Source organism: Cupressus sempervirens, chromosome 6 (assembly GCF_028749045.1).
Source record: "Cupressus sempervirens isolate cs-2001-9-10 chromosome 6, ASM2874904v1, whole genome shotgun sequence".
In the NCBI taxonomy this organism is placed as follows: Eukaryota; Viridiplantae; Streptophyta; class Pinopsida; order Cupressales; family Cupressaceae; genus Cupressus; species Cupressus sempervirens.
The window spans coordinates 39,669,661-39,694,229 of record NC_143123.1 but is presented as its reverse complement, the minus strand read 5'-3'; the positions used below and the strand labels follow the sequence as shown (position 1 = coordinate 39,694,229).

Below are 24,569 nucleotides of genomic sequence, written 5' to 3'. Positions count from 1 at the left end.
CAAAATCCTTGAAAAAAATCTTATCTTTCAAAGATTTGGATTTGGTCTTCTTAACAAGAAGATTACCTGGCAGTATGACCACTTTTCTTCTCTTTGTTGTGATTCTGCTCAACCATGCAGGCAAGCTGAAACCTTCATCCGTAGTAGCAGATTTAGTGGACACCATTGAAATTGATCCAGATTGTATTTCTATTATAATAGAAGAAGATTCAGTTTGCATAGCTGAAGGCATAGGAACATGCTGAGAAGATTCTGTCATGAAAAGCTCAAAACTCATCAAAGATGTATTAAGCTGGGAAACTTGATCACTTGTGAGGGTTGGAAAATCCTCAAACACATTTGCCAAATGCTCATATGGTTCATTTGCAGGAATGAGAGGAGCAACAGAAGAAATAGGAAGGGCCATTGTATTAACTTTCGAAACTGGAATAGGAGTGAAAACCGCGGAGAATGAATCCACGTCATCCACCTCATCCAGAAAAGGTACTTCATGTATAGATGGTGCACGAGTTTGTGCAGGTTTTGGGGGAGATATGATCATCACTTCCCCTTCTTCATCTATATCTTCCTTGTCCGATTCTATCTCCAGTTCCTCTTCTGATTCTTCCTTTAACTCTTGAACTGGTTCGGAGATCTGAGAAGACTTAGAACCTTTTCCATCCTTCAATTTGAATTTGAGGGAACCCTTAGCATCGGAAGATGAGGCACCATCTTTCCCTGTAATCTCTAGCTATAACTTCCTGCCAGGAGGACCAAAGCTTCCACAATCCAATCCCATCTTAGGATTAACTCTTTTCAGGCCTTTATTTTCTACCATTTGTTACTGTTTACCAAGATGGGTTGAAATCTATCCATGGTAGATTTTCCCTCCTTCTATTGCCACTGAATAGGAAAGGGGCACTTCTTATCAAAGCTGACTTGATGAAACTCCGGATCAAGAATGTTGCCGTCATCTTCAACTTGGAAATTTGAAGGGATCTTCAACATGTTGAGATCAATTATCTGCTATAAGGTTAATCTACAATAGTCCATCTTCATGATGTCAAGTTCTGTTCTCATGTCAATCCAGATATCCTCGACGTGATGAACATGTATGGAAACTCTTCATTTGAGAATTCATCTCTTGGTAATCAAAGTCAAATTTGGTCTTGAACTTCTTCAATGTGATCAATTGCAACTCTACTTCCATGTTCTTTGCATTGGGCACAAAATTGATTGAATAGTTGTCAATAGCCAAAGGTTTTGCTGAGGTAATACTGGAACTAGGGCTATGCATAGCATGCTGATCACTCTGGACATCCATTAGCTGTCTAGCTAGCTCCATCAAGATTATTCGATCTGTAGCATACCTAGGTAAGGTATACGGCTCACCTTTGAAATATCCAACTCTTCAATATGTTAAAGTTGGAAATTGAGTGAAAATACAACTATATTGATTCACCTTTTCCCATGTTGCATCAGATACTCTTTTGACAGATAACTATTTGTCGAACAAGCATCGGAAATGCCCAAAGAAGGCATCTTCGACCCTTCTGTAATGAAATTTACTATTTGTCAAAGTGATTTGGTTATAGTAATCCCAAATAAAAACCTGAGGACGATCTCCCTTGGGTGAGAGGCCAGAGAAAGATCCCATGGCAACAACAATATAAACAAGGTAAGAGTTCATGTAAAAGGGTGTTGAAGTTCCCACATTGCCTATCTGCTGACAAAGTGTAGTGCTAATGAGCTCTTCCCAAACGATGTGTTCTTTGTTTTCCATTATTTGAAAGATGAATTTATACATCCATGGCTTAAAATCAATAGAATCTTTGAGACTGTAAATTCTACTGAGAAGGATGATGAGATCCTTATATTCTTGTTTGAAGTTAGACCGATGAACGGTCTTTGGCCATCTAGAGAAAATGTTCTTTTTATTGTCTAATTAGTATAGGTTGACAAACTTTTGATAATTACCCTTCTGCCCATTCCAGCATGCCAAAGATGATTCTTTGGTCAAATTTGCACATTCTGCTTTATGTGGTACTTTAAATATCTGCTCAATAACTTCTAGATCAAGGCTAATGATAACCTTGTTGTCAGCATCCTTGATAGTCTTTCTCTTTGGAGTAAAATGCCATGCACATCCAAGAACAAAATCAAGTTCCATGGCTGCCATAGAAAATGCAGACGGCAAGTGAATGTTACTTCTTTTGATGCTCTTCATCTCATGACCAATAGGATTTTTAATTCTTCGTAAAAAATCAGCATTGTCAAGAACAGATGCAACTGATGTTGGAGTTATATGAGCCAACTCTTTATTGTATTGATATTTCATCTTTCCTTTGGGTTTTGATGATGAGAGCATCTCTTGCGTTTGCGCTGTAACACAAAAATCCCAAAATATAAATACATCGTTAGAAGGAATCGCCATACAAATTGATTTGCGATTAGCAACAAAGGTTTGGAAACGGATTGGAGACTTTGTAGATCCGATGAAATGATCTCAAAAAAAATCATCATGCATATGCAGTAGATGAAAATGAAATGAACAAAATGCGGAAATGAAGTGTTATGAAGGTGGAAAATGGAAGATGGAATGAAATGAAAATGTGTGAAGATGAAATGCATGGGGATGCGTGTGAATGAAGATTGCTGATTTCAAACGTGACTTAGGGTTTTCAAAGAATTATTGCATAAAAAATGAGTGCATGTAAGTGCAACGTGTAACAGGAGATGAAAGGTGGGATGAGATGTGAATGTGGATGGAGGATGTACTTTACATGCAAATGCAAATGGCGGATGAGGTGCAAAGCATGAAAAGATATGGAAACATGTATTTGCTCACGAAGGCGCAAATGTATATGAAGAGATGGAAATGGAAAATGGAAGAGGGATAATGAGCTTTATAGTCACCTTTGGTGAAAAGATGAAGTCAAAGTACATGAAAGATGAAAATAACATTTTTTTGATTTTTCAAAAAGTGACTTTTAAACCAAAATTGGACCTTTTGGATGCAATTACACATAAGACTTTTCGTGTAATTGTGTCGTGTGAGTGGATGCGAAAAGTGAGATGAGTGAAAATGAAAGTGGAAAATGGAATCACATATATGTGCAGATGGTGAATGAGATGGAAACCATGTAATCACATTTGTTGGATGAGATGAGAAGTGTTGTGACATGGAAAATGAAATTGGAATGTGATGATGTTTTCACATGAAGTGAAACAAGAAGTTCTTGGGAAAGAATTCATGACTTCTCAAAAGCGGAGAAAACTGGCAAGCAAGCACAAAGCACAAAAACTCCAAAAGAAAAACTTAACTTTGGAGAGTGACTCAAACATGTCAAGATGCAATTCACTTCAACACACAAATTCGAATTTGGAAATTGGAGAAAAATCAAAACAAGAAAACGAACAATTTCTTCATTTTTAAAGGAAAAATGCACTTTCCACGGCATTGATTTCAACTAGTGGCAATCATCAAGCAATAATGTGCATAAAATCAACAAGATCAGCACAAATTAAATAGCAAGAAAGAATAAGTCCACTTACATGAAGATTAAGTGCCAAAAATGAAGGAAAAAGATGCTCCAATGTTGAAAATGTCTTCAAAAACACTTACTTTTTCCAACTTTGCAAATTTAAATGGGAGAGGGCAGCAAACAAAAATATCTTGTTAAAAGATGCCAAAACTTTTCCTATTCATGCTCCATAATCCAACGTTTTTGGATGCTCATGCTTGTGGGACGTTTTTGGTAAAAAACGTGTTTTGTCAAGAAGCATGATTAAATCGATTAGAGTTTAAACACTAGAACATGCACCAACATGCAATGTAATCACCAAATAAGACCAAATCGATTCATATTGGAGCAAAAACATTGATAAAAAATGGTGTATTTTGAAGTTTTTCTCAAAAATGTGCCCCCTAGAAAATAGCTCCAAAAAATGATTTTCAGCATAGTAAATCCATTCTTGGATTTACTATGCCTTCGATGGAGAAGATCTCATGCAAATCCACCAAGAAAATCTCTCTCAATGAGCAAAATCAGGTTCTTGGAGGGCAAATGCATGCATTCTTTCAAAATCAGACCTTTTGGAGGGCAATACACATTTTAAAACATGCCTTTGGTTAAAATCGCACCATTTGGGGTGATAAGCACATTTTAAAAACTTGTAATAAGGCAAATCGGACTTTTTGGATGCAATGACATGTTTTAAAATATGCAAGTGATCAAAATCACACCTTTTGGAGAGCAATGCATGTTTTAAGTTACATCTCACATTTTGGATGCAAAGACATAAAAACTTACCTTTTGATGTAATGTCATCAAAAGGGTCCACTTATGATAGCCTTTTGATGTAATTTCATCAAAAAGGTCCACTTATAATTTCAAATTGAACTTTATATGTAGTGATATGTAAAATGTCCACTTTTGATGGATTTTACATGTAATTGCATATAAAATGTCCACTTTTGATAACTAAAAGTCATTTAATCAACTTAATTTCATAAAAATGTTACTTAATGAGACAAACAATATTTATATATCATATTATAAAATACAACACATAAATAACATTTAAGATGTAACACTTAAATGAGCATTTGATTTAAAAATTAAAAATTAAAATGAAACTATATAGTTTATATAGTGACTTTAAGTGAAAAATCAAAAAGTAACTCAACTTAAAATTATAACATAACGTGCACTATAGTTATTTTAAGGAAAAATTTAAATGATAAATTAACTTAAAAACATAACATAAATTGAATTTAAGTTATATTTTTCAAAAAGTGAATGTCAAATTGAAAATATAACATGATACTTTTAATTCGTGTTGTTGCACCAAAAAGGTCCACTTTTGAGGCACTAAAACGGGCATATCTCTTGACTGACAACTTTGATTGAGCTCTAGGTTAGACCAAAATGAAGGGAAAACCGAAAGCCATGATATGAACAAAACCAAAGGACTAAAAACCAACAAACGCAAACTCAAAAGAAAAGAAAAGAAAGATGAAGACTTCAAAATTCAAGCAAAGGCTCGACAGAAAGCAAAATGAAAAAGACTTAACGAAAGCCTTCAGTAAAACGATTTGATATACAAATTGAAATTGATTGATCGATCGACATTAAGCAATTGAATATCAAATTCAAACTTAGATACACGAAACTAACTTGAAAAAGTTTTGTGCTGTTACCAACATTTTGTGGTAACAAAATGTAAGACAACAGTATAGATTTGATAATGCATCAAATCCCTTCTTATTAAAGGCCTATATGTAATTGTCTTTTCCTTAGTTGTGATCGACGTCTCCTTGAGGCAATATTTTTAAAGACTAAACTTGATCAACTTGGATAGTTTAATCACTAACTAAATGTCTTCCTCAATTAGACGCCGATTTCAAGAAAAACAATTAAGACCGACCTAGAGAGGGACATGTCCTTTCTAAGGACATGCCCCTTGGTTGCTATATTTATGTAGGGTGTGATTGTGGATAAGGGACACACATTGAAACTAAGTCTTTTCCTTTAGTATTCACTGCCTCATACGACTTATAGCACATATAAATATATTATTGCAGAATTGTACATCACAGCAAGAAGACTTAATATACTGTCTGGTATTGATCAAGACCATCTTCAACAATAATAAAGGCATTATATCAGTATTGACCAATCAAAATTTGCAGAAACTTACATGATATTAGAGCTCAAGTAGTCAAACCTTGGCTCTGCAAATTAGTTATCAGATTTAATTCATATCTAGCATCACTCTTCTACCTACAATGACTGCAACGGTTAATGTAATCAGATCCGAAGATAGATTTGATGGTAAAGACCGTTTCATTGCATGGAAATTCAGAATTATGATGGCTTTTGATAAAAAATATGTATGACAGTTCGTTGATAAGGAATCCAAGCAACCTGATATTGAATCTAATAAAACCACCTGGATCAAAGGAAACAGGAAAGGCATGAGAATCATATTAGATGGAGTAAAAAATGATGTAGTACCTATGCTAATGAAACATCAAATGGCACTCAAAATGATGAGTGCACTAATCAATGCATATGAGGTTAACAATAAGATCATAACCTTGTCACTAAAAAGGCAATTAAGTCATATAAAAATAAGGAAGGTAGAATTTATGAATTCATACTTCCTAAGGGTAGTTAATCTAAGAGATGAACTTACAAGCATTGGGTTCATAATTGATGATGACGAATTAACATTAATGGCAATAGATGGATTACCAGATTCATGGAAAATATTCTCACAAGGAGTACGTGCTAGAGACAAACTTCCAAACTTCAATAGACATAAAGGAGCTTGCCTTCAAGAAGAATCTAGGCAACTCAAGAAAGTAGGAAAATTGAAAACCAAAAATGAAGAACTTCATGTTCTCAACACAAATTCTTATAAGGGTAAGAAGAAGGCTAATCAAAGAAATGGCAAACCTAAGAGAGATTTATCTAAAATAAAATGCTTCAAATGTGAAAAATTTGGACACTATAGATCTAATTGCTCTGAGAATACAAAGCAGCAAGTAAATTGTACAAACGTTACTAGGAAAGAGGAAAACTATTATCCTGAGAAACATGTATTGTATTTTACACTGTCAAATGAAGTATCGAGCAAAGCATGGGTAATTGATAGTGGATCATCTCAACACATATTAAGATACAAAGAAGTACTAGACTCAATATCAGAAGAAGTTAATGACGAAGTTACCATAGGTGATAATTCTACTCATTCTGTCAAAGGAATTGGGAACTGCACATTGAAACTGAAGTCGAGTATTTATCTCCATCTCAAAAGAGCACTCTATGTACCAGGAATAAAGAGGAATCTAATCTTTGTTACAACACTTGAAGATGATGGACATAATGTTGCATTCATGGACGGTAAAGTAATGACCTGGTCTAAGAACTCTTCATTTAAGAAATCAAAGTTGATTGGTCAAAGAAAGGGATACTTGTATGAATTAAATATAGAACCTATTCAACCCTTAACTCATGAAGTTGCCGCTATAAACAAAATGTGGTATAGAAGGTTAGGATATCTAAACTTCAAAGCCTTATTGACTATGGAGAAGATGGTTACTGGTTTACCTAAGTTGAATAAAGATCATTCAAGCATATGCAAAGGATGTGCTCTAGGTTAGAACACCAAAAGTCCATTTCAAGATAGCACTAGAAAAACTAACAATGTTTTAGAATTAGTCCACTCAGATTTCTGTGGATCTATGTTTGTTCCTTCTGTTGGCGGATTTTGGTGGTATATACTTTTTATAGATGATTTCTCTAGGAAAACATGGATTTATTTCTTAAAATGTAAAGAAACAGAAGAAATCCTTAAGAGATTTAAAGAATTCAAATCCTTGACTGAAAACCTATCAGGACACAAAGCTAAAACTCTTAGGACTAACAGTGGAGGGGAATATACTTCTATTTGTTTAAAGATTTTTGTAAAGAAGCATGAATTAAGAGGGAGTATACCATTCCTTATAACCCACAACAAAATGGGGTAGTAGAAAGGAAGAATATAACAATTATAGAAGTAGCAAGAGCTATGATATTTGATCAAAATTTAGAATACTATCTTTGGGCAAAAGCCTCAGGTACTGCTGTCTATATTCAGAACAAAAGTCCTTACTCTTACCTTAGAGATAAAATTCCTGAAGAAGTCTTTTCTAAGGTTAAACCAAATATAAGTCATCTTAGGATATTTGGGTGCCTAGTGTACATGCATGTTCCAAAGGAAAAGAGAGCTAAGTTATAACCCTCTGGGAGGAAAGGTATTTTTGTTGGGTATAGTGAAACAGCTAAAGCATATAGAGTTTTCATACTTGGTCAGAAAAACATTGAACTTAGTAGGGATGTAATATTTGAAGAAGATTTAGTTTTCAAAAGAGCCCTAAGTTCTGAAGATTCTATACATATACCTAGTTTTGAAGAAAATCATGAATCTGAGTTTCATAGGAAGAAAATTGAAGAAATTGAAGGTGAAATTCAAAATCTTAATCTTGAGGAAACTCAAAATCCTAAGAAAAGACCACTTTGGGCTATTAAGAATATAGAGGAAGCACAAGACTTCGCTGCACCATCTGGAACCTTCAGAGAAAGAAAAAGACCCAAAAGATTTTCCAGTTATGCAACAAATATGAGTGATTTATTTAAATCAAAACTAACCAATGTTTCAGATGCTATTAAACTTACAGCTTGGAAGGATGCTATGATTGAAGAATACCAATCCATTATTAAGAATGATATTTGGCAAATTGTTCCAAGGCTTGAAGTAAAATCTATTGTTTCTTCTAAATGGATATTTAAAATCAAGCATGTTGCTAACGGTAGCATTGAAAAATATAAAGCTAGATTCATAGCCAGAGGATTCTCTCAGAAGGAAGGACTTGATTATGAAGAAACCTTTGCTCTAGTTGCCAGATACACCTCTATAAGAGTACTCCTAGCTATTGTAACATCGAAGGGATGGAAAGTACATCAGATGGATGTGAAAACAACATTTCTGAATGGAAAGATTATAGAAGAAGTATATTTGGAACAAACTGAAGGATTTAAAACTCCTAAATCTAAAGTCTTTGTTTGCTGGCTCAAGAAAGCTCTCTATGGGCTTAAACAGGCTCCAAGGGCATGGTATGAAAAAATTGATAAGTATCTCACCAATCTAGAACTCTCCAAGAATGAAGCTGATCCAAATCTCTATTATAAAAAGGATAAAAATGATATGATAATTTTGATACTATATGTTGATGATTTACTAATAATAGGTGATGATCATCTTATATATTAATGCAAGAAAGATCTAATCAGAGAATTTGAAATGAAAGATTTAGGACTCCTTCATTACTTCCCAAGACTAGAAGTATGACAAAACTCTGACAACATCATACCTAATCAAGGAAAGTATACATTAGACATCTTGAAGAGATTTGGAATGTGGAACCGCAAAACTATGTCTTCTCCAATGGAGACTAATCTACACAAATTTAAGGAAGAGCAACAGAATCACCTTCCATAGATTCTACTCTTTATAGACAGATGATTGGGTCTCTTATGTACTTGGTATATACAAGACCTGATATTTGCTATGTTGTTAATGCCGTAAGTTAGTTTATGTGTGAGTCAAAGGAGATTCACCTAGTTGCAGTCTAACACATTATGAGGTACTTACAAGGCACTCTTAACCTTGGGCTCAAGTATGAGAAAGTTAACTTGGACTTACATGGGTTCACAGACTTAGATTGGGTTGGAAGTGTTACTAATAGGAAAAACACTTTTGGATGTTGTTTCAGTTTAGGCTCAGTGATGATATCATGGATATGTAGAAAGTAGGCATCAATAGCACAGAGTTCCACAAAAGCTGAATACATTGTAGCAACAATGGCCTCTCGAGAAGTAGTTTGACTTAGAAAGTTACTTTTGGGATTATTTGGTTAACCCATGAATCCCACTATTATTCACTGTGATAATCAGAGTTCCATCAAGCTTTCTGTGAATCCAGTTTTTCATGATAGGTCCAAGCATATTGAAATTCCTTACCATTATGTAAGAGATATGGTAGACAAAAAAACTACCAAGTTAGAATACATTTGCACTACAGATCAGATAGTAGATTTTCTTACCAAACCTCTCTCTCGAGTGAAGATAGTTCACTTCAGGAAAACACTTGGTATGGTTGAGTTATAATACATTTGTATACTTTAATTATTAATAAAATAATTTTGTGTTAAAATTATGATTGTCAGGCTATTGACTGTTATGTGCTTCATCATTTGTATTCATTATCTAAGAGGTGACAATCTCTGAGATGATGAACACTTGTATAAAAGACATTGTGAGAGATGACGATCTCTAAGATAATGTACTGAACAATAGAGAACTACTGTCAAATCTGGATGAGTTCAAGATCACATTCTGATGTAGACATTTCTATGCCTATGAGTCACAACTTGGATAAAGGAAGAATTTAATCATTCTCCTGATTTTATCCCGTGAACTGGTAGATCTTAACTCAGGATCATATTGTGATATAGGCTTGCCAGTACCTATGAGTCACAACTTGGATAAATGAAAAATTTAATCATTCTCCGGATTTTGTCCTGTATATTATAACAAGTATAAGTGATAAGTCATATCACAGGTATAGTAATATGACATAGTATCATGTGTTCAATGATACCACATGCTCAGAAGATTCAGATAGGTGTAGAGTATCAATCTATGCTTATTCATCTTAATTGATGGTGCTATATATGTTATCTGTCAGTATGATTATCAAGTTAAGAGGGAGTGTTAATTTTGTAACTCTGACATCATACTAGTCTGATTTTACAGATCATACAGATCTGATAATGCATGAAATCCCTTCCCTTCTTATTAAAGGCCTATATATAATTGTCTTTTCCTTAGTTGTGATTGGCATCTCCTTGAGGCAATATTGTTAAAGACTAAACTTGATCAACTTGGTTAGTTTAATCACTAACTAAATGTCTTCCTCCATTAGACGTCAATTTCAAGAAAAACAATTAAGGCTGACCTAGAGAGGGACATGTCCTTTCTAAGGACATGCCTCTTGGTTGCTATATTTATGTAGGGTGTGATTGTGGATAAAAGACAAACATTGAAACTAAGTCTGCTCCTTTAGCATTCACTACCTCATACCACTCATAGCAGATATAAATATATTATTGCAGAACTGTACATCACAGCAAGAAGACTTAATATACATCTGGTATTGATCAAGACCATCTTCAGCAATAGTAAAGGCATTATATCAGTATTGACCAATCAGAATTTGCAGAAACTTACAGTGACTACCTTAGTGTTAGAATTATTTCCAATTCTTTCATTATCAACAGGAATATTTCTAGCTCTGGGTTCAATGTTGCACTCTCTCAAGACAGTCATCCCATTTCCTTTGAATCTGAATACAGAGAGAGGTGATTTTTACATATAGTAAGGAGATATTAGCCATCTAGCATGTAGTGGCTAATTGGCATTGCTTTAAGTTGTGAAGCAAATTCTATGAAATAAACCAGCTCAGCCTCAGTGCACTTGCTTGACCTTTGGAACACTTGTAAAAGAGCACCAAAAGTGGAGCTATCAAGAGAATATGAAAATTTTATCTTTTTACCTTCATACTTTGTGTCAGTAGCTACAAGGAAGGTACCTTCATCTTTCACCTTCATAATTTGCATCTTAGCGCAGGTAGGTCTTCGTGGCACTGATTAGCCAATTGCAGTTACCTTTAGATTATACTTAAAAAAATTAATTGTATGGGTAATGTTTATCCTATGACGGGGGACCTAAGCCTAGCATTTTAGGCCCTTTTGGCAATTTTGTGATCCCAATGGTGACCATTGACCGGGGTTTTAAGCTGTGCTGGTAATGATTATTTCATGCATAGTGTTGGCTTTGTTCTCAGAAGAAGGGTAAAATAGTTGTTCCCCACCCTTGATATAATTCACTTGATCAATATCTGTTTCATTTCTGCAGCAAATCAAGTATTTTGTGAAATTGGCTAGCATGCACTTTTTTGAAAAACTATTTAATATTCTGTAATAGTTAGAATTGAGTTTTTATCTGTGCTATATATCTTATTTGTGGGTTTGCTGATGTTGTGTTTGAAATTGAGCTACACATTTTTTTTTTTTAGCTCTGAATCGAAGTGTTAGAGATTAAATATTTTCCACACCTAGGGAAGGTGGCATGGCACAAAATTTATGCACATAGAACTACTCATAAAGACCCCCATGCACACAGTGGTGACAAATAATAGCTTCTGTACTGTCCTTTCTCAACAGTCTACTAAAATATAATAGAGTGTGGTATTTGCATGTATAATAGAAGTTATAAAGAATGCATGTTAACATTTCAAGAAGATAGTTGTTGTATATTTAACCTATCACATAAGCTATATTGTATATAATGGACGCAGTAACTGAGGTTAACACTTCATTTATTAATCACATATTTCCAGGAAATTTCCAGCTTGAGCGTTGAGCCATGTGCTGAAGAATGGATAATTGTGACAGTGTTCGAAATACATAAATCACAGGTAAGCTGTAGATTGCAAAAGATATTTTAATCGTCCTCCACTGCAGTATTAATACAGTAATTATAATTTTTATAAAAGACAATTGTTAAATTTTTGAATTACGAGTAAAGCAAAATTTGTATTTCTTGATAGAGTTGAGTAATATAGACTAGATGAAAAGAAGGCACCTATCATCTCAGTTGAGAGTCACTTAAACTTAGGTTGGTGCTATTTATTTATTTTCCTGTGTAGGCAACTTCAGCAAAAGGGATTTCTTACATTGACAACTTATGCAGGTACCAGCTTTCATTGACAGGGAACATGAATTTCGGTTTTTAGTGGTATGCTGTATTCTTGCATGCAAAGCATGTAATATCTGGAAATTTTTCTCATGCCTGGAAGCATAAATTTTGGATGTTGTATTTTCCGTAATTTGTAACTTTAGTCTTCCAGATAAAATGACAGGGTATAGGCTGAAGCCGCTGAACAACTCTTTATCTTTTCATGCCGACAGTCACCACATATTTATCTTGTTTCTACAGGCACTACCAGAAGATCTATCCGGAGAACGGTTTCCTTATCCTGCTGTGAGATACCTTCTTTTTTCTATTATCAAGAAAAGTTCTATAAATTTGCTTTGTGGCATTGTATACATTCTCTGTAATTGATCACCGAATGAATAGTTGCAGATAAGTTAATGAAGTTATTTGATTCGACAGGTAGTTTGTTGTCGTTATAGTGATGAAGAATATCTCCAAGTACGATGCAAAGGTAGGATATTAATGACCTAGTGTTTTTTTCATGTTTAAAAGGTTTTGAAGGCTTTACATTGCTCCTTGTATTATTGATCAGTCTATTCAAATTTCTTATATTTGATTTGTAGGAAGTAAGGAACTATTTTTCCAGCGCTATGGTCGTTACAATATAAACCAGATTTGGCGAGACGACATCCTTCCTTGTCGAGTTTACCTTCGACATTGGTACATGATTCTTTTTAATTCTGTAGAATTTAAATCCTTTCATCACATAGACATATACTATAGGATATATACTTGTATGGACCAAGAACATTGGTAGAGTAAATGCTTTATTCTTTTGTGCGCTCTTTATTCTAGATTTTTACTAGCTGAGATTATGGGTAGAAGGTCCCACCTCCCACAAATATTTGGTGGGTGGTCACATGGCCGAGGAGATATTCTCTGTATCCTGTAGCAGTGAGCAAGATTCACAGTTGTTTTTGGGGTGGTCTGGACCCAACAAGGTGGCTTTATTGTCTAGATTTTGTGGACAAATTAAATGTAATCAAGATAAGTCATCATTGAATGATGATAGTTAAAAAACCTCATGGTTCATAAGCTAATGTATAAGTACCTTATAGACAAAGTTAATGGATTCACATTCTGGACACTCAAATTGGGTCTAGGTGCGAACCAGGTTCAAATTTATGGACCAATCTGCGATGGATTTGCCTAGGGTTTGTGTTCGGACCTATGGGTCCGTGCAGATCCACATCAATGTGGATTTAGATGGATCCACAGGTCCAAACACACAGCTTGGGCGAATCGACTGTGGACCCATGGGAATCCCACATGGATCCGCAAGAACCCCTAGGGACCCACAATCCAAAGTGAAATAAAGTGGGCCCCAACTCACTCAAAAAATGTTTTTTTCCTCCAAACCCTAAAACAACCCTAATATGGAACCTCCAAACTCATTTCATTTTGCATTTACTCTCTCATTTTGCTCTTTCCACCTTGCAAGTTTGAAGTAAGGTGACTGTATTCGAAGGAGATCAATTGTGGAGTAGCAAATACCTTCCAAAAAGTAGATTTGAGTGTTTTGGGTATGCATTTCAACCATATTCTTTAGTTTTTTGATATATTGTTTCAAGTTTTGTAGAAGATTTGAAGTATTTTTTTTTTTCGTTTTTGTTATAATTGTAACAATGAGTTGTCAAAGCTCAATCTGTTGGCAGGGGTCTCAAAAATTTAAAATTGATAAAGGGTCTCTTTTGTGGACACACACTACAAGAATTTCTCAATCAACTACAGTGGGGGGATTGTTTGGAAATGTAACTTTTGCAACGGAGAATATAGAAGCTCCTCCTCCCGAGTCAAACTTCACTTTTTGGGCCCTAGGGGTAAAGACATTAATATGAGTGAGGGCATGGGGCCAATTAAGAAGGGGTTGTCACCTAGGCACATATCAGCATGCTTAAAAGAACAAGAAGATGCTGGCAAATTATTTGCAAAGGGAAACAAGGTGCTCATATAGAGAAACAAGAAACAATAACACCACCCACTCAATCAGCCTCTAGACATCCCTTCTTGCTTGTTCCTTCTAGGGAGGATGAGGAAGTAGAAGAACCTTAAATCAGAACCCGCAAGAGAGGCCTAGTAGATAAGGCATTTCAAAATGAGTTAAGAGGTATAGCTGATGGAAAACTTGGATGTTACCTCTATGCAAATGGTCTTCTATTCAACTTAGTGAGATTACCTTATTGGTGGGAGATGTTGCAAGCAGTAAATAATGCACCTTCTAGTTATCAATACCCTAGATATGAAAAAGTGCACACCACCTTATTGCATAATGAGAGAAAAAATGTAGACGCCCGACCAAAACTAATAAGAGATTCTTTTGAGAAAGTAAAGTCCACCAAGATAGCTGAAAAGAGAGGGGGGGGGGGGGGGGTGAATAAGTTATCAGATCAATATAACTTTTATCAACCTTATTAATCTTTAAACATGCGATTAATATAATCAGCAAACATAAGAAGATACACATACACAATAACACTAGATATGTTAACTAGGGAAAGTCCTGATCAGAGGGAAAACCCCAGTGGGGATGGTACCCACAAAATGATGTACTAATATATAAGTTCCTTCTAAGAGGACGGGCTCTATTAGGAGCGAATGAAATGCATTTAGTACATATCAGTCCATAATAGGAGACTCTGAATCCTTGTGAGGAGATTCCAACCCTGTTAGGAGTTGTGCCAACCATGTTAGGAGTTGTGGAAGGTAGATGGACCCACTATCCAAACAACTCCAAGGGCAAGACCACCGAACTCTTTGTCCAACTCACCTTTGTATTAGGTTTTTCAAAATAATAGAAATGTAATTGATCTTAGCAACTCGAACTCTTGTTCTGTCCTCTTACTGTGCTAATACCGCACCAAAATACCTTTCAGATCTCAAAATTAGATCTCCAACTTCGCATCACAATGATTCCTTTGATCACTTAGTCGCATTTACCAACTTCACATATCCAATACAATTCGCTTACAAATCATACATACATGTGTCATCACGAGGAAAATAACTTTCCTTTATACCATATCCTGATTAATTACACTAGGACCTCATTAAGGTAATACAATTCATTACAAGTTTTCACAATCACAAAATATTATTAGCTCACAGTTTTCACAACTTTTCACATGTGTGACCTCGGACCTCATGCACTCACTGATGTCATCATTAGGCTGTCTACTGTCACTGTCTAACTTTGCTCATCACGATTCTATCTATATTAGGAGATATAACCTGAACACTAGAAACCACTTCTCAAGTACTTTGTCTGCACAGTGTCTTCTGTAAATCACATATAACTCTCACAAATCTTCAACTTCTTGCACGTGCACTTAATCCTAACATTAGGACACTTTGTAGAACATATCCTCAACTGCACTTGACCTCATCATCAGTATTCGATCTATACAACCTCGTTCTCTATCTGCTACTCTGCGAGTCTTTACAGAAACAATTCTATGTTGACATCAATGAAAAACACAGTCATGAATGCAACATTTTAATCTACCAAATGTTCCAGCAATTCTTGAGATACTCCACAAAGGAATATCATCAACATTCTTGGGATACTCCAAAAAGAAATTGGGTTATTGAAAGGTCAAATGCAGACTCTTGGTAGGGAGATGCAAGAACTAAGGATGGAAGTTGAGCATGCTAGTAAGATTGCTCATGGTGAGTGCACTCTCGGCCAACATATTGACAAGCTCATGGAGGTGGTTGGAAGTGCTGAAGATGTTAAAAACTTAATGATAAAGATCCCGCAGTTGGAGGCCAAGAACAGGGCTATGGACAAAGATTGCAATGCGAGCCATGGGAAGGTCACCAAGATGGAAGCCAAGATAAGTAACCTTGAGAAACTGTTAAAACATTTGGCTGACAATGTGGGTACTTTGGTTAAAAATTTGGAAATGGATAAAGGCCAGTTCTCCCCTCAGGCGGACGACTGCCAAGGTCCCAGTAAGCGCACCAAGCTCACTCTAAGAAGATTGATGACACGGGAATGAAGGATGAGGTGAAGGCAGTGGTGGACAACATGCAAATTCTGGCTAATCAGGCGCTGGATTTGGTCGAGGATACCTAACTGGGTCTTTACTGTCTTTTCTATTGTCTTTTTGTTGTCTCTTTGCTGTCTTTTTGCTGTTTCTTTCAGTAGTTCTTTCTATGACCTCTTTTGTGTTACTTTTGGAGGTCTATTTCTTGTATGCTTCTACTTCCTCTATCTTTTTCTAGCTTAATTTGTACTACGGTTTTGGGTCCTTAAAACCTGCTTTTACATAATCAAAACATTCATGCTGACAGTTTGTAAATGCATAGGAATTGGTCTTTTATGCAAATCACACTCTTGGAGTGCATTTGCATATTGTAAAATACATGCTTTTGGAGTCCAGATGCAAATCACACTCTTGGAGTGCATTTCTAGATGTTGTTAAAAGCAATGCATTTTCGTGTCTTTGAGCCGTTAGATGCAAATCGCATTCTAGGAGACCCATTGCATGTTTTCAATTACATGCATTTTCATGTATTGAGTATTTCAAAATGACTTTCTAGTGCCAAATCACATTCTTTGGAAGCATTTACATGGGTTGAAATACATGTATATGTACAACTTAAATAATCAATTAAGCACATATTTAATTGATTTTTGAGGAAATATCATTTTTTTGGGTCAAAAATAACATTTGCACTATATAGTTTAATATATTATGTGCAAATATCATTCAAAAAGTAATATTAACTTAAATGTTTTGAATTAAAACATGAAGTGACTAAAAAAGTAAATCAAACTATATAGTTAATAAAGTCACTTAAGTGAAATTTAAAACACAACTCAACATAAAAATATGACATAGAGTGCTCTCTATAGTCACTCCAGTGATAAATTTAAGTGATAAAGTGACTTAATAACGTAACATAAAGTCAATTTATGTTATATTTTTCAAAAAGTGAATGTCAACATTAAAATATAACATGATATTTTCAATTGTGCAATTGCATCTGGAGAGTCCGCCTTTTGGGTATAAAAATGGTTGTATCTTTTGACTACCAAGTCTAATTAAGCCCTAAGATATACCATATCGAAGGGGAAACCGAAAGCAATGGTTTGAGCTAAACCAAAAGACCAAAAGCAAATAAACACACTAAAAAATGCCAAAAGGATGTTGAAAGCTTCAAAAATCAAGCATGGGCTTAATAAAAAAAAATAAAAAAATGACTTGACAAAAGCCTTTAGTAAAAAGATTCATTATATAAATTGGAGTCGATTGGTTGATTGATGTTGGCCAATTAAATAATGACTTATCTCAGAGAAATACAAAACTAAGTTGAAAAAGTTTCGCATTGTTACCTACATTTTGTGTTGACAAAATGCAAGACAACATGATCAATCTTTTCCTCGTTTGAGTTGTCGTGAATTCTCCTTTGTAGATTGACACATTTTGGAGTCTCTGAGGCTTCGAAAATCTTCTCGATGGTGTCCGAATGTAAACTCGGAATAACTTTCCATCAACACCTCTAACTTTTTTTCCCTTTTTGAAGCGAAGTGCTTGACACATTCCCACATGAACTCAGGCTCTCAGAGAACCATTGGGAAAATGGAGAGCAAATGAATTACTCCTTCCTAAGGATCAAAACATATCTTCTCAACAAGATGTCTTTATTCCTTGAAGAGGTTTTGACATATCTTGAACAGTGCGATGCAACATGAAGATGAAAACATCTTCCAATGAGATTGGATCCATGAAAACTTTGGGATTTAAGTTCCAATGACAAATCCATGAGGGATGAGTGTTTGAAGTATGGATTGGATACTTATGGAACACATACGATGGTTGGAAATGAACTAGAAATATGTATTTGGGTGAAAAGGGCCAAAATTGGACTCTTAAGGGTGGATTGTATGTGGGCAAAGATGAGTTTTTGTGGGTATGGCCAAGAATGCAAGTTGGGATTGATGGAAATTGTAACATCTCGATTTCCTGGGTCTAAATTAACAACTAACATACTCAAAGAAAATATAGTTATCACTTTATCTTCATAGGAAGATAGTTATATCATTCATATTCATGTGAATAAGATTTACCGTTAAAATCAGTTAGACAAAATTTCTTAACTAAAAACTTGAAACACCATCAAATGAAAGTACTACAGAAATTAAAATCCACATACCATGGAAACTGAGGTTGAAATCAAAACTAGGGATGCTTCTGCAACCACCCAGGTTAGTCCACAAATACCTCTATGACAATATCACGAAGCGACTTCTATCCAATATTGTTAAATCAAATCAAATGATGATTATCATTAAATACCACTACATAAAATTAGGGCATCACTTACCACTGAAATCATTAGGGCATCGATTACCATTGGAATCTTTTAGGGCTTCTGATACTATTGTATCACTTAGGGTTTTCGATACCATTGATTCAAATAGGGCTTCCCATACCATGGATTCAATTAGGGCTTCCGATACTGTTGTATCATTTAGGGTTCTTGCTATCACTCAATCAATTAGTGCTTCAGATTCCTTTCCTTCTAATTACTTAACTATGAGAGTAACTCAAAATTAGAAATATACTTATATTTGATATTCATATAAATGAAAAGCAATCCATGAATCTATCTCTTGTATCTAGGTGTAAAATAACGGTAACAATGAAATAACTCAATTTAATCTTACCTCCTCATAAATAAAAGTGATAATACCTATTTTCGATAACAATTGAATGCATAGCTTATCTCTGTCTGACATCTTGGGCAGAGGTGAAACATTGTCAGGGGTTTAACCACCCAACCTCGGACCAGATCTTATCCCCTCACGATCTCTAATGAGAAAGGCCCTCCCTACCCGTAATAGACAGGGGACATCTTGCCATCTTTTAGGCTTCCTGGTATTTTAACATGCAACTTGGCAGCAGGAGATCACAATTTATGCATGAGTTATTAATTAATTCATATTAAAAATGTTAAACATTGTTCTATCATAACTGGTACTGATTCATGTTATTGATGATTCCTTTCTCACACCTCATCACCCATCTTCTTGGCTACACAGCCCAAGTATTCGTAATTCTCAGAGCAGACGACTCTATCAATTATTCAAGAAGATTACATACATCTATCATTTCACATTCTATGATTACATAATTATGTTCTTTAAAGATTTCAAATTTGAATGTTTAATTAATTAAATTAATCATAACTGGTTCCTTTTCTGCATTCTGACAGATTAACTCCACCTCTTCACCATTTCATGGCTTTCTCTGCCGGTGAATTCCTCGGTGTTACAAGTATTTGAATTTGTTCGGAAAAATTGGGATAACATGTGTATTGATGATGATTCATATAAAATTGCTACAACTACCATATGAATTTCAAATGACGTTGCATTCCACAAAGATAATACTAAGAATATCCCAGTGACTCTATGGAATTACAAGAGATTAACAATAAAGTATTTGATTCCAAACAAAGTATAGTCGGCTGTAAGAAAACTTATGACATGCAAATGCATGTAATATCTTATTCACAAACCTAGTGATGCATATCCAGTTGCAATCGAACTTAAACCTCAAATAAGAAGGATTATGAAAACATATAGTGTATCAATCAAAATCCTAGCACTGTGAAGCCGGCTGCAGTCTGTTTTGAACTCGGGTAAGAAAGAAATAAAGAAACACAAAAGCATGACCTGAGAATGGCTTGAGGTTTGTTTGGTGTGGCACCTCCTGTCCTTTGCCAGAATTCTTGTTGGGTAGTTGTTTCATCCACTAGCAGAGATTTGTATGCAGACTTCTTCAAAGTAATCACGTGACCTGTATGCAAACTTGGATTCCTCTTTCCGCCGGCCGGAGTTCTTGACCTCCCGTTGTATATTGCTCTATTTGGAAATCCTAACATTGTTGGACTTACAGGAAATCAGAAATGAACCAGATTTTAGAGCAAGGAATGGTTAAATTCTCAAAACGATATTCACAGGGCTCAATATTAAAACGTAACAGGTTGGGAGGAGAGTAAAGAAAATGCAAAGAGGGAGAAGAATCCCCCTTAATCGATTCATGATATTCTTTATAATGGTTGGCCATGACTACTCGGCTACCATCGGTTATCAAAAAGACTCTTCGGATACATCATAAATTCGAATTGAAAAAGGAGAGAAATAAAGAGGAAAGGAAAATAAAAGGTTGGAAAAGAAGTTGGAAAGATTAAGACAATTCGAATTGCTAGATATAAATCATGCCAAGTGTTAATCGATTAAAAGCAAAAATATTAAAAAGAAAGGATAGAATTGGAAGATTATAATTGAAAATTATAATAATTCAAACGTTATTATAATTCGAACATTATTATAATCTTATATTTATATTTACATGTGAACATCACTTTATTATTAAATTATAATGATGCCAAATCATTTTTATATTATATGCATGTATATAAATTATTATTAAAATAATATGATGAAAGATAAATTAAAATTCTTTTGTTTTATATTTTAACTCAATTATTTTAATTAAATTAGTTATTTAAATAACTCATGCGGTTCCGCAAATGTATCCTGTTTCAAATCGCTAGGTCCTCTACCCGTCTGCCCACTGATGGTGATGCCCTGCCTAATTCTTTTTTGACAATGCTTCCACCCCTTTTGACGTGTTTCCTGTAAGGAATTTCTTCGTAATTAAATTCATGTTATCATAATAAATTATTTATGGTTAACCATCTTCTCAATTCTATGAATTCGTGATAAATGATCAACTAACTTGATATCTTCGCTTGAAATTATAATGACTAACTATCTTACCATTTCGCCAGATTATGACAAATTAAACTGCCAACTGACTTCATGAGAACCTCAATGGCTATATTTCAAATTAGGTCAAAAATTGGGATGTAACAGAAATATTGTCATTGATGTCAAAGGCATGTGTGAGATTGATAAAAATTGTCATTAATATCAAATGAAATGGAAGATATATAAATAGAAGAATATGTCTATCAGACTTATAAGAGAAGTGCAGATTTGAAAGGATAAAAGTGCATTTGAGGCATATTTATATGAAGAAATTATAAAGGGAGGGTCTTATAAAGAAAATGAAATGAAGATAAATAACAAGCAAACATTGATAAGTAAAAGAGAATAGACATACAAATGAAGATATTAATCCAAGTCACCTATCATGTTTGGGAGTGCAGCTGTCTATGAAATTCCTTATGCAGTAGCACAAATTAATATGCAGTAGCATTCATCATATATTTTCCTATAATAATCCAATCTCAATGATACAGTATATGACCAATCTAATTCAATATATAGTGAATGCTTGTAAAGGAAATATTTTTGAGATCATATCATTATCCAAAATGCATCATACCAAGTACTTGATTTATCTACTATTGGATTTGCCAGAACAACTACTTGGGAGGTCATACACTCATACTCAGGGTCTGAACATTAAGTATATTGACTATGTGAACAAAATACAAAATGAAGCAATAATGGAACTTGGATGTAGCTGTGGGTGAGCTGCTTGTCTATGCATCTCTAGTTGAGCCTGTTCTTCAATGGGAATGAGTTCTAGAAAAATCAACGCTGATGCCACTATTGTCCTTGTGTCTACTGCTGGAACCTACTGTGGGAGTTGGTGTGTCTAGGCCAGTGACCCCCTTAATCCCCTATGACAGTTAAACTCCTATGCATGTAATAACCCCAACCGGTTATAACTTTGTGAAACACCAAATTCTTCTCTAATTTAGTTGTTTTACATTTCGACAAACACTTTGCAAGCAAGCTCTTATACCACTGTAATATCCTGTGCAATTCTGATTTTTATTTCCTGATTGCTAACTTGAGAATTTTGTCAAACACTCTGCACAAAAGGGATACATATACATATATATATATATACACACACACACACACATATATATATATATATATATATATATATATATATAGTAGATCTAAAGTCTGATTTCTTTCTAAATGCCAAACTTTAATTGGTACGCTTGCAAAACTCCAAACAACCAACAACAAATGTTTTTGTATTTTCTTTGAAACATAGAGCATTGACTATAAATGAGAAAATATGCATCTACATCAATAAGACATTAGGGCAACAATTCTGATGTAAAACTCTGATATAAATTAGATTACAAATGATCTCTACATGCCCTAAAATATTCAAATCTTTTCAAATTAAATAGATAGGAACCTAGAAAATTGGTCAAGTGAATTTGGATTTTTACTGTAGCAAGTTCCTGTAGCAATGATGACACTGTAGCGAATTACTATAACAGGTTGCTGTAGCGATAACACTGTAGCAAGTTACTGTAGAGACGAAACTGTAGCAACCATATGTTACATCCCAATTTTTGCCCTAAAATCTTTTAAGCTAAATATAACTGTTGAACCAAAATAATTTTTTTTCATGTTCAAGTGAAGTTAGCCATTGTTTCGTCATGGTAGTTATAGCCGTTGCTTTATTTATTCATGTTCATGTGAAATTGAAGCAGTTATCTTAAGATTTTGCATCGATCTAAATTATTATATGAATTTAAGTCAGTTAAATTTAGCCGTTGTGTTCATGTGAAATGAAGATAGTTTTTAGCCGTTGTTCAATCAGTTAGTATATATGATGAAATTCCTAACGATATTATCTAACAAACTATGAATCATGAAATGATGTTTTGGCGAGAATGATTGTTTTGAAGGTTGCAGGATAAAGATTGGAGAAAGAGGGGAAGCATTACGAAACCAGGTCATCGGAATGGAATGGTCATAAGATCCAGTCATCAGAAATGACAGGTTTGACCTAAAAATCGCCACGGCAAGTTATTTGAATTTGACAACCAATTTCTTAGTGGAATCTGCATGAGCTAAAAATTAAAGTTAAAATTAAATAATAATAAATATAAACAAAATTCTTACCTTAATTTAATTTATCAAATAATAATAATATCACCTTACATTATTTTATTTGCTTAATTAAAATCATAAATATATAAACACAAGATGGCACTTTTACATTAGAAATTATAGTTCAATAATGCCACCTTGTGTGTACATACTTATAACCTTAATAAAGATAACAAAATAATATAAAATGATATTATTAACTGACCAATTCATCTTTCCACCTCTTTTTGATTCTTTCTTTCTTTTCCAAATTTTGAAGTCGAAATGAATCTTGTAACGGCAGGAAGCCGTAAGGTCAAGTGCGAATTTATAAATGAGCTAGCCTTGTCGTCTTTTAGGCATCTTGAGATATCCGTCTCAAACTCCTTTTTGGCAAATACGTTTATCACCTTGCTAAAATCCGTCGACCATTCTGCAATACGTTTATCACCTGCAACATCATCCTATCTAGCCACGATATCATACCTTCTGAGCTTCCACGAAATCATTCTTGCACATCTCTGATCATCGGATTCAGCTGATATTTGAAGAGGCCACCAAGCAGGATACAGTAACCCGTAGCCAAGTAAGGATGTGTTAAATTGTTTTTAACTTCCAACTTTTACTCACGTTTTCTTTGTCTTTTTTGAGTCGGGTTGATACAAAATATAAGAGTTGCGTGCACAGTATAGAGTCTTGCTGTTTACCATACGCTCAGATGATTAGAAAATGCCAACAGAACTTGTTTACATGGTTGCTAATGAAGTAGTTGGTGATTATAATAAAAGCCGACTATGGAAGTATTGAAGCTTTATATTCTCATCTTATTCATTCTCTATTACTACCGAATGTCATCCCTTAATTCAAAAAAAATACTTTTGAATATAGATTTTACCATTATCAAACCACGTATGTCTTCACCTGTAGATTTTATCTTGAAATGTTCTGTTCTCAAACAAACAGTAGTAATGATCAAATTCTATATACCTAGGAATATCTTAGAATATAAAGTCATAATCTTATAAATTGGTATAAGATGTAATGGTTCAGGCACCGAGGAGACACCAATCTGAGGATCTGTTGATGGTGTGAGGTGTAGATGAATCTGATAAAAGAAAAACAAGAATGATATCAGTATTTGATAAAACATAAATTAATCTAATGCAAATAGCTCATGTGATTCCACTTTGATAATTAGTTGTCAAGCTGAGTGGTCGAGATCGGGTTATAATAACCCACCTCTGAAATCCCTGGCCAGGGCGATAAAAGGCGGACTTGCCACGAGAAAATGATCGCGTTGTTGTCTTGATGCTTCA

The 24,569-nt window shown here is 34.6% G+C and overlaps 1 protein-coding gene across 7 annotated transcripts in view; it reads left to right on the top strand.

Moving 5' to 3' along the window:
- LOC149551007 (uncharacterized) overlaps positions 1 to 24,569 on the top strand; it is a 127,396-nt gene that overhangs the window by 61,932 nt on the left and 40,895 nt on the right. For 3 of the 7 annotated variants that reach the window (XM_089786559.1, XM_089786560.1, XM_089786563.1), the window contains exons 3-7: positions 11,989 to 12,066; positions 12,342 to 12,386; positions 12,588 to 12,632; positions 12,765 to 12,816; positions 12,929 to 13,025. In XM_089786559.1, coding sequence (XP_089642685.1) covers positions 11,989 to 12,066; positions 12,342 to 12,386; positions 12,588 to 12,632; positions 12,765 to 12,816; positions 12,929 to 13,025 — 317 coding nt within the window. Of the gene's footprint in view, positions 1 to 11,988; positions 12,067 to 12,341; positions 12,387 to 12,587; positions 12,633 to 12,764; positions 12,817 to 12,928; positions 13,026 to 23,069; positions 23,164 to 24,569 lie in introns of all 7 variants that reach the window. The other 4 variants (XM_089786565.1, XM_089786562.1, XM_089786564.1 and 1 more) reach the window with 3 other exon arrangements.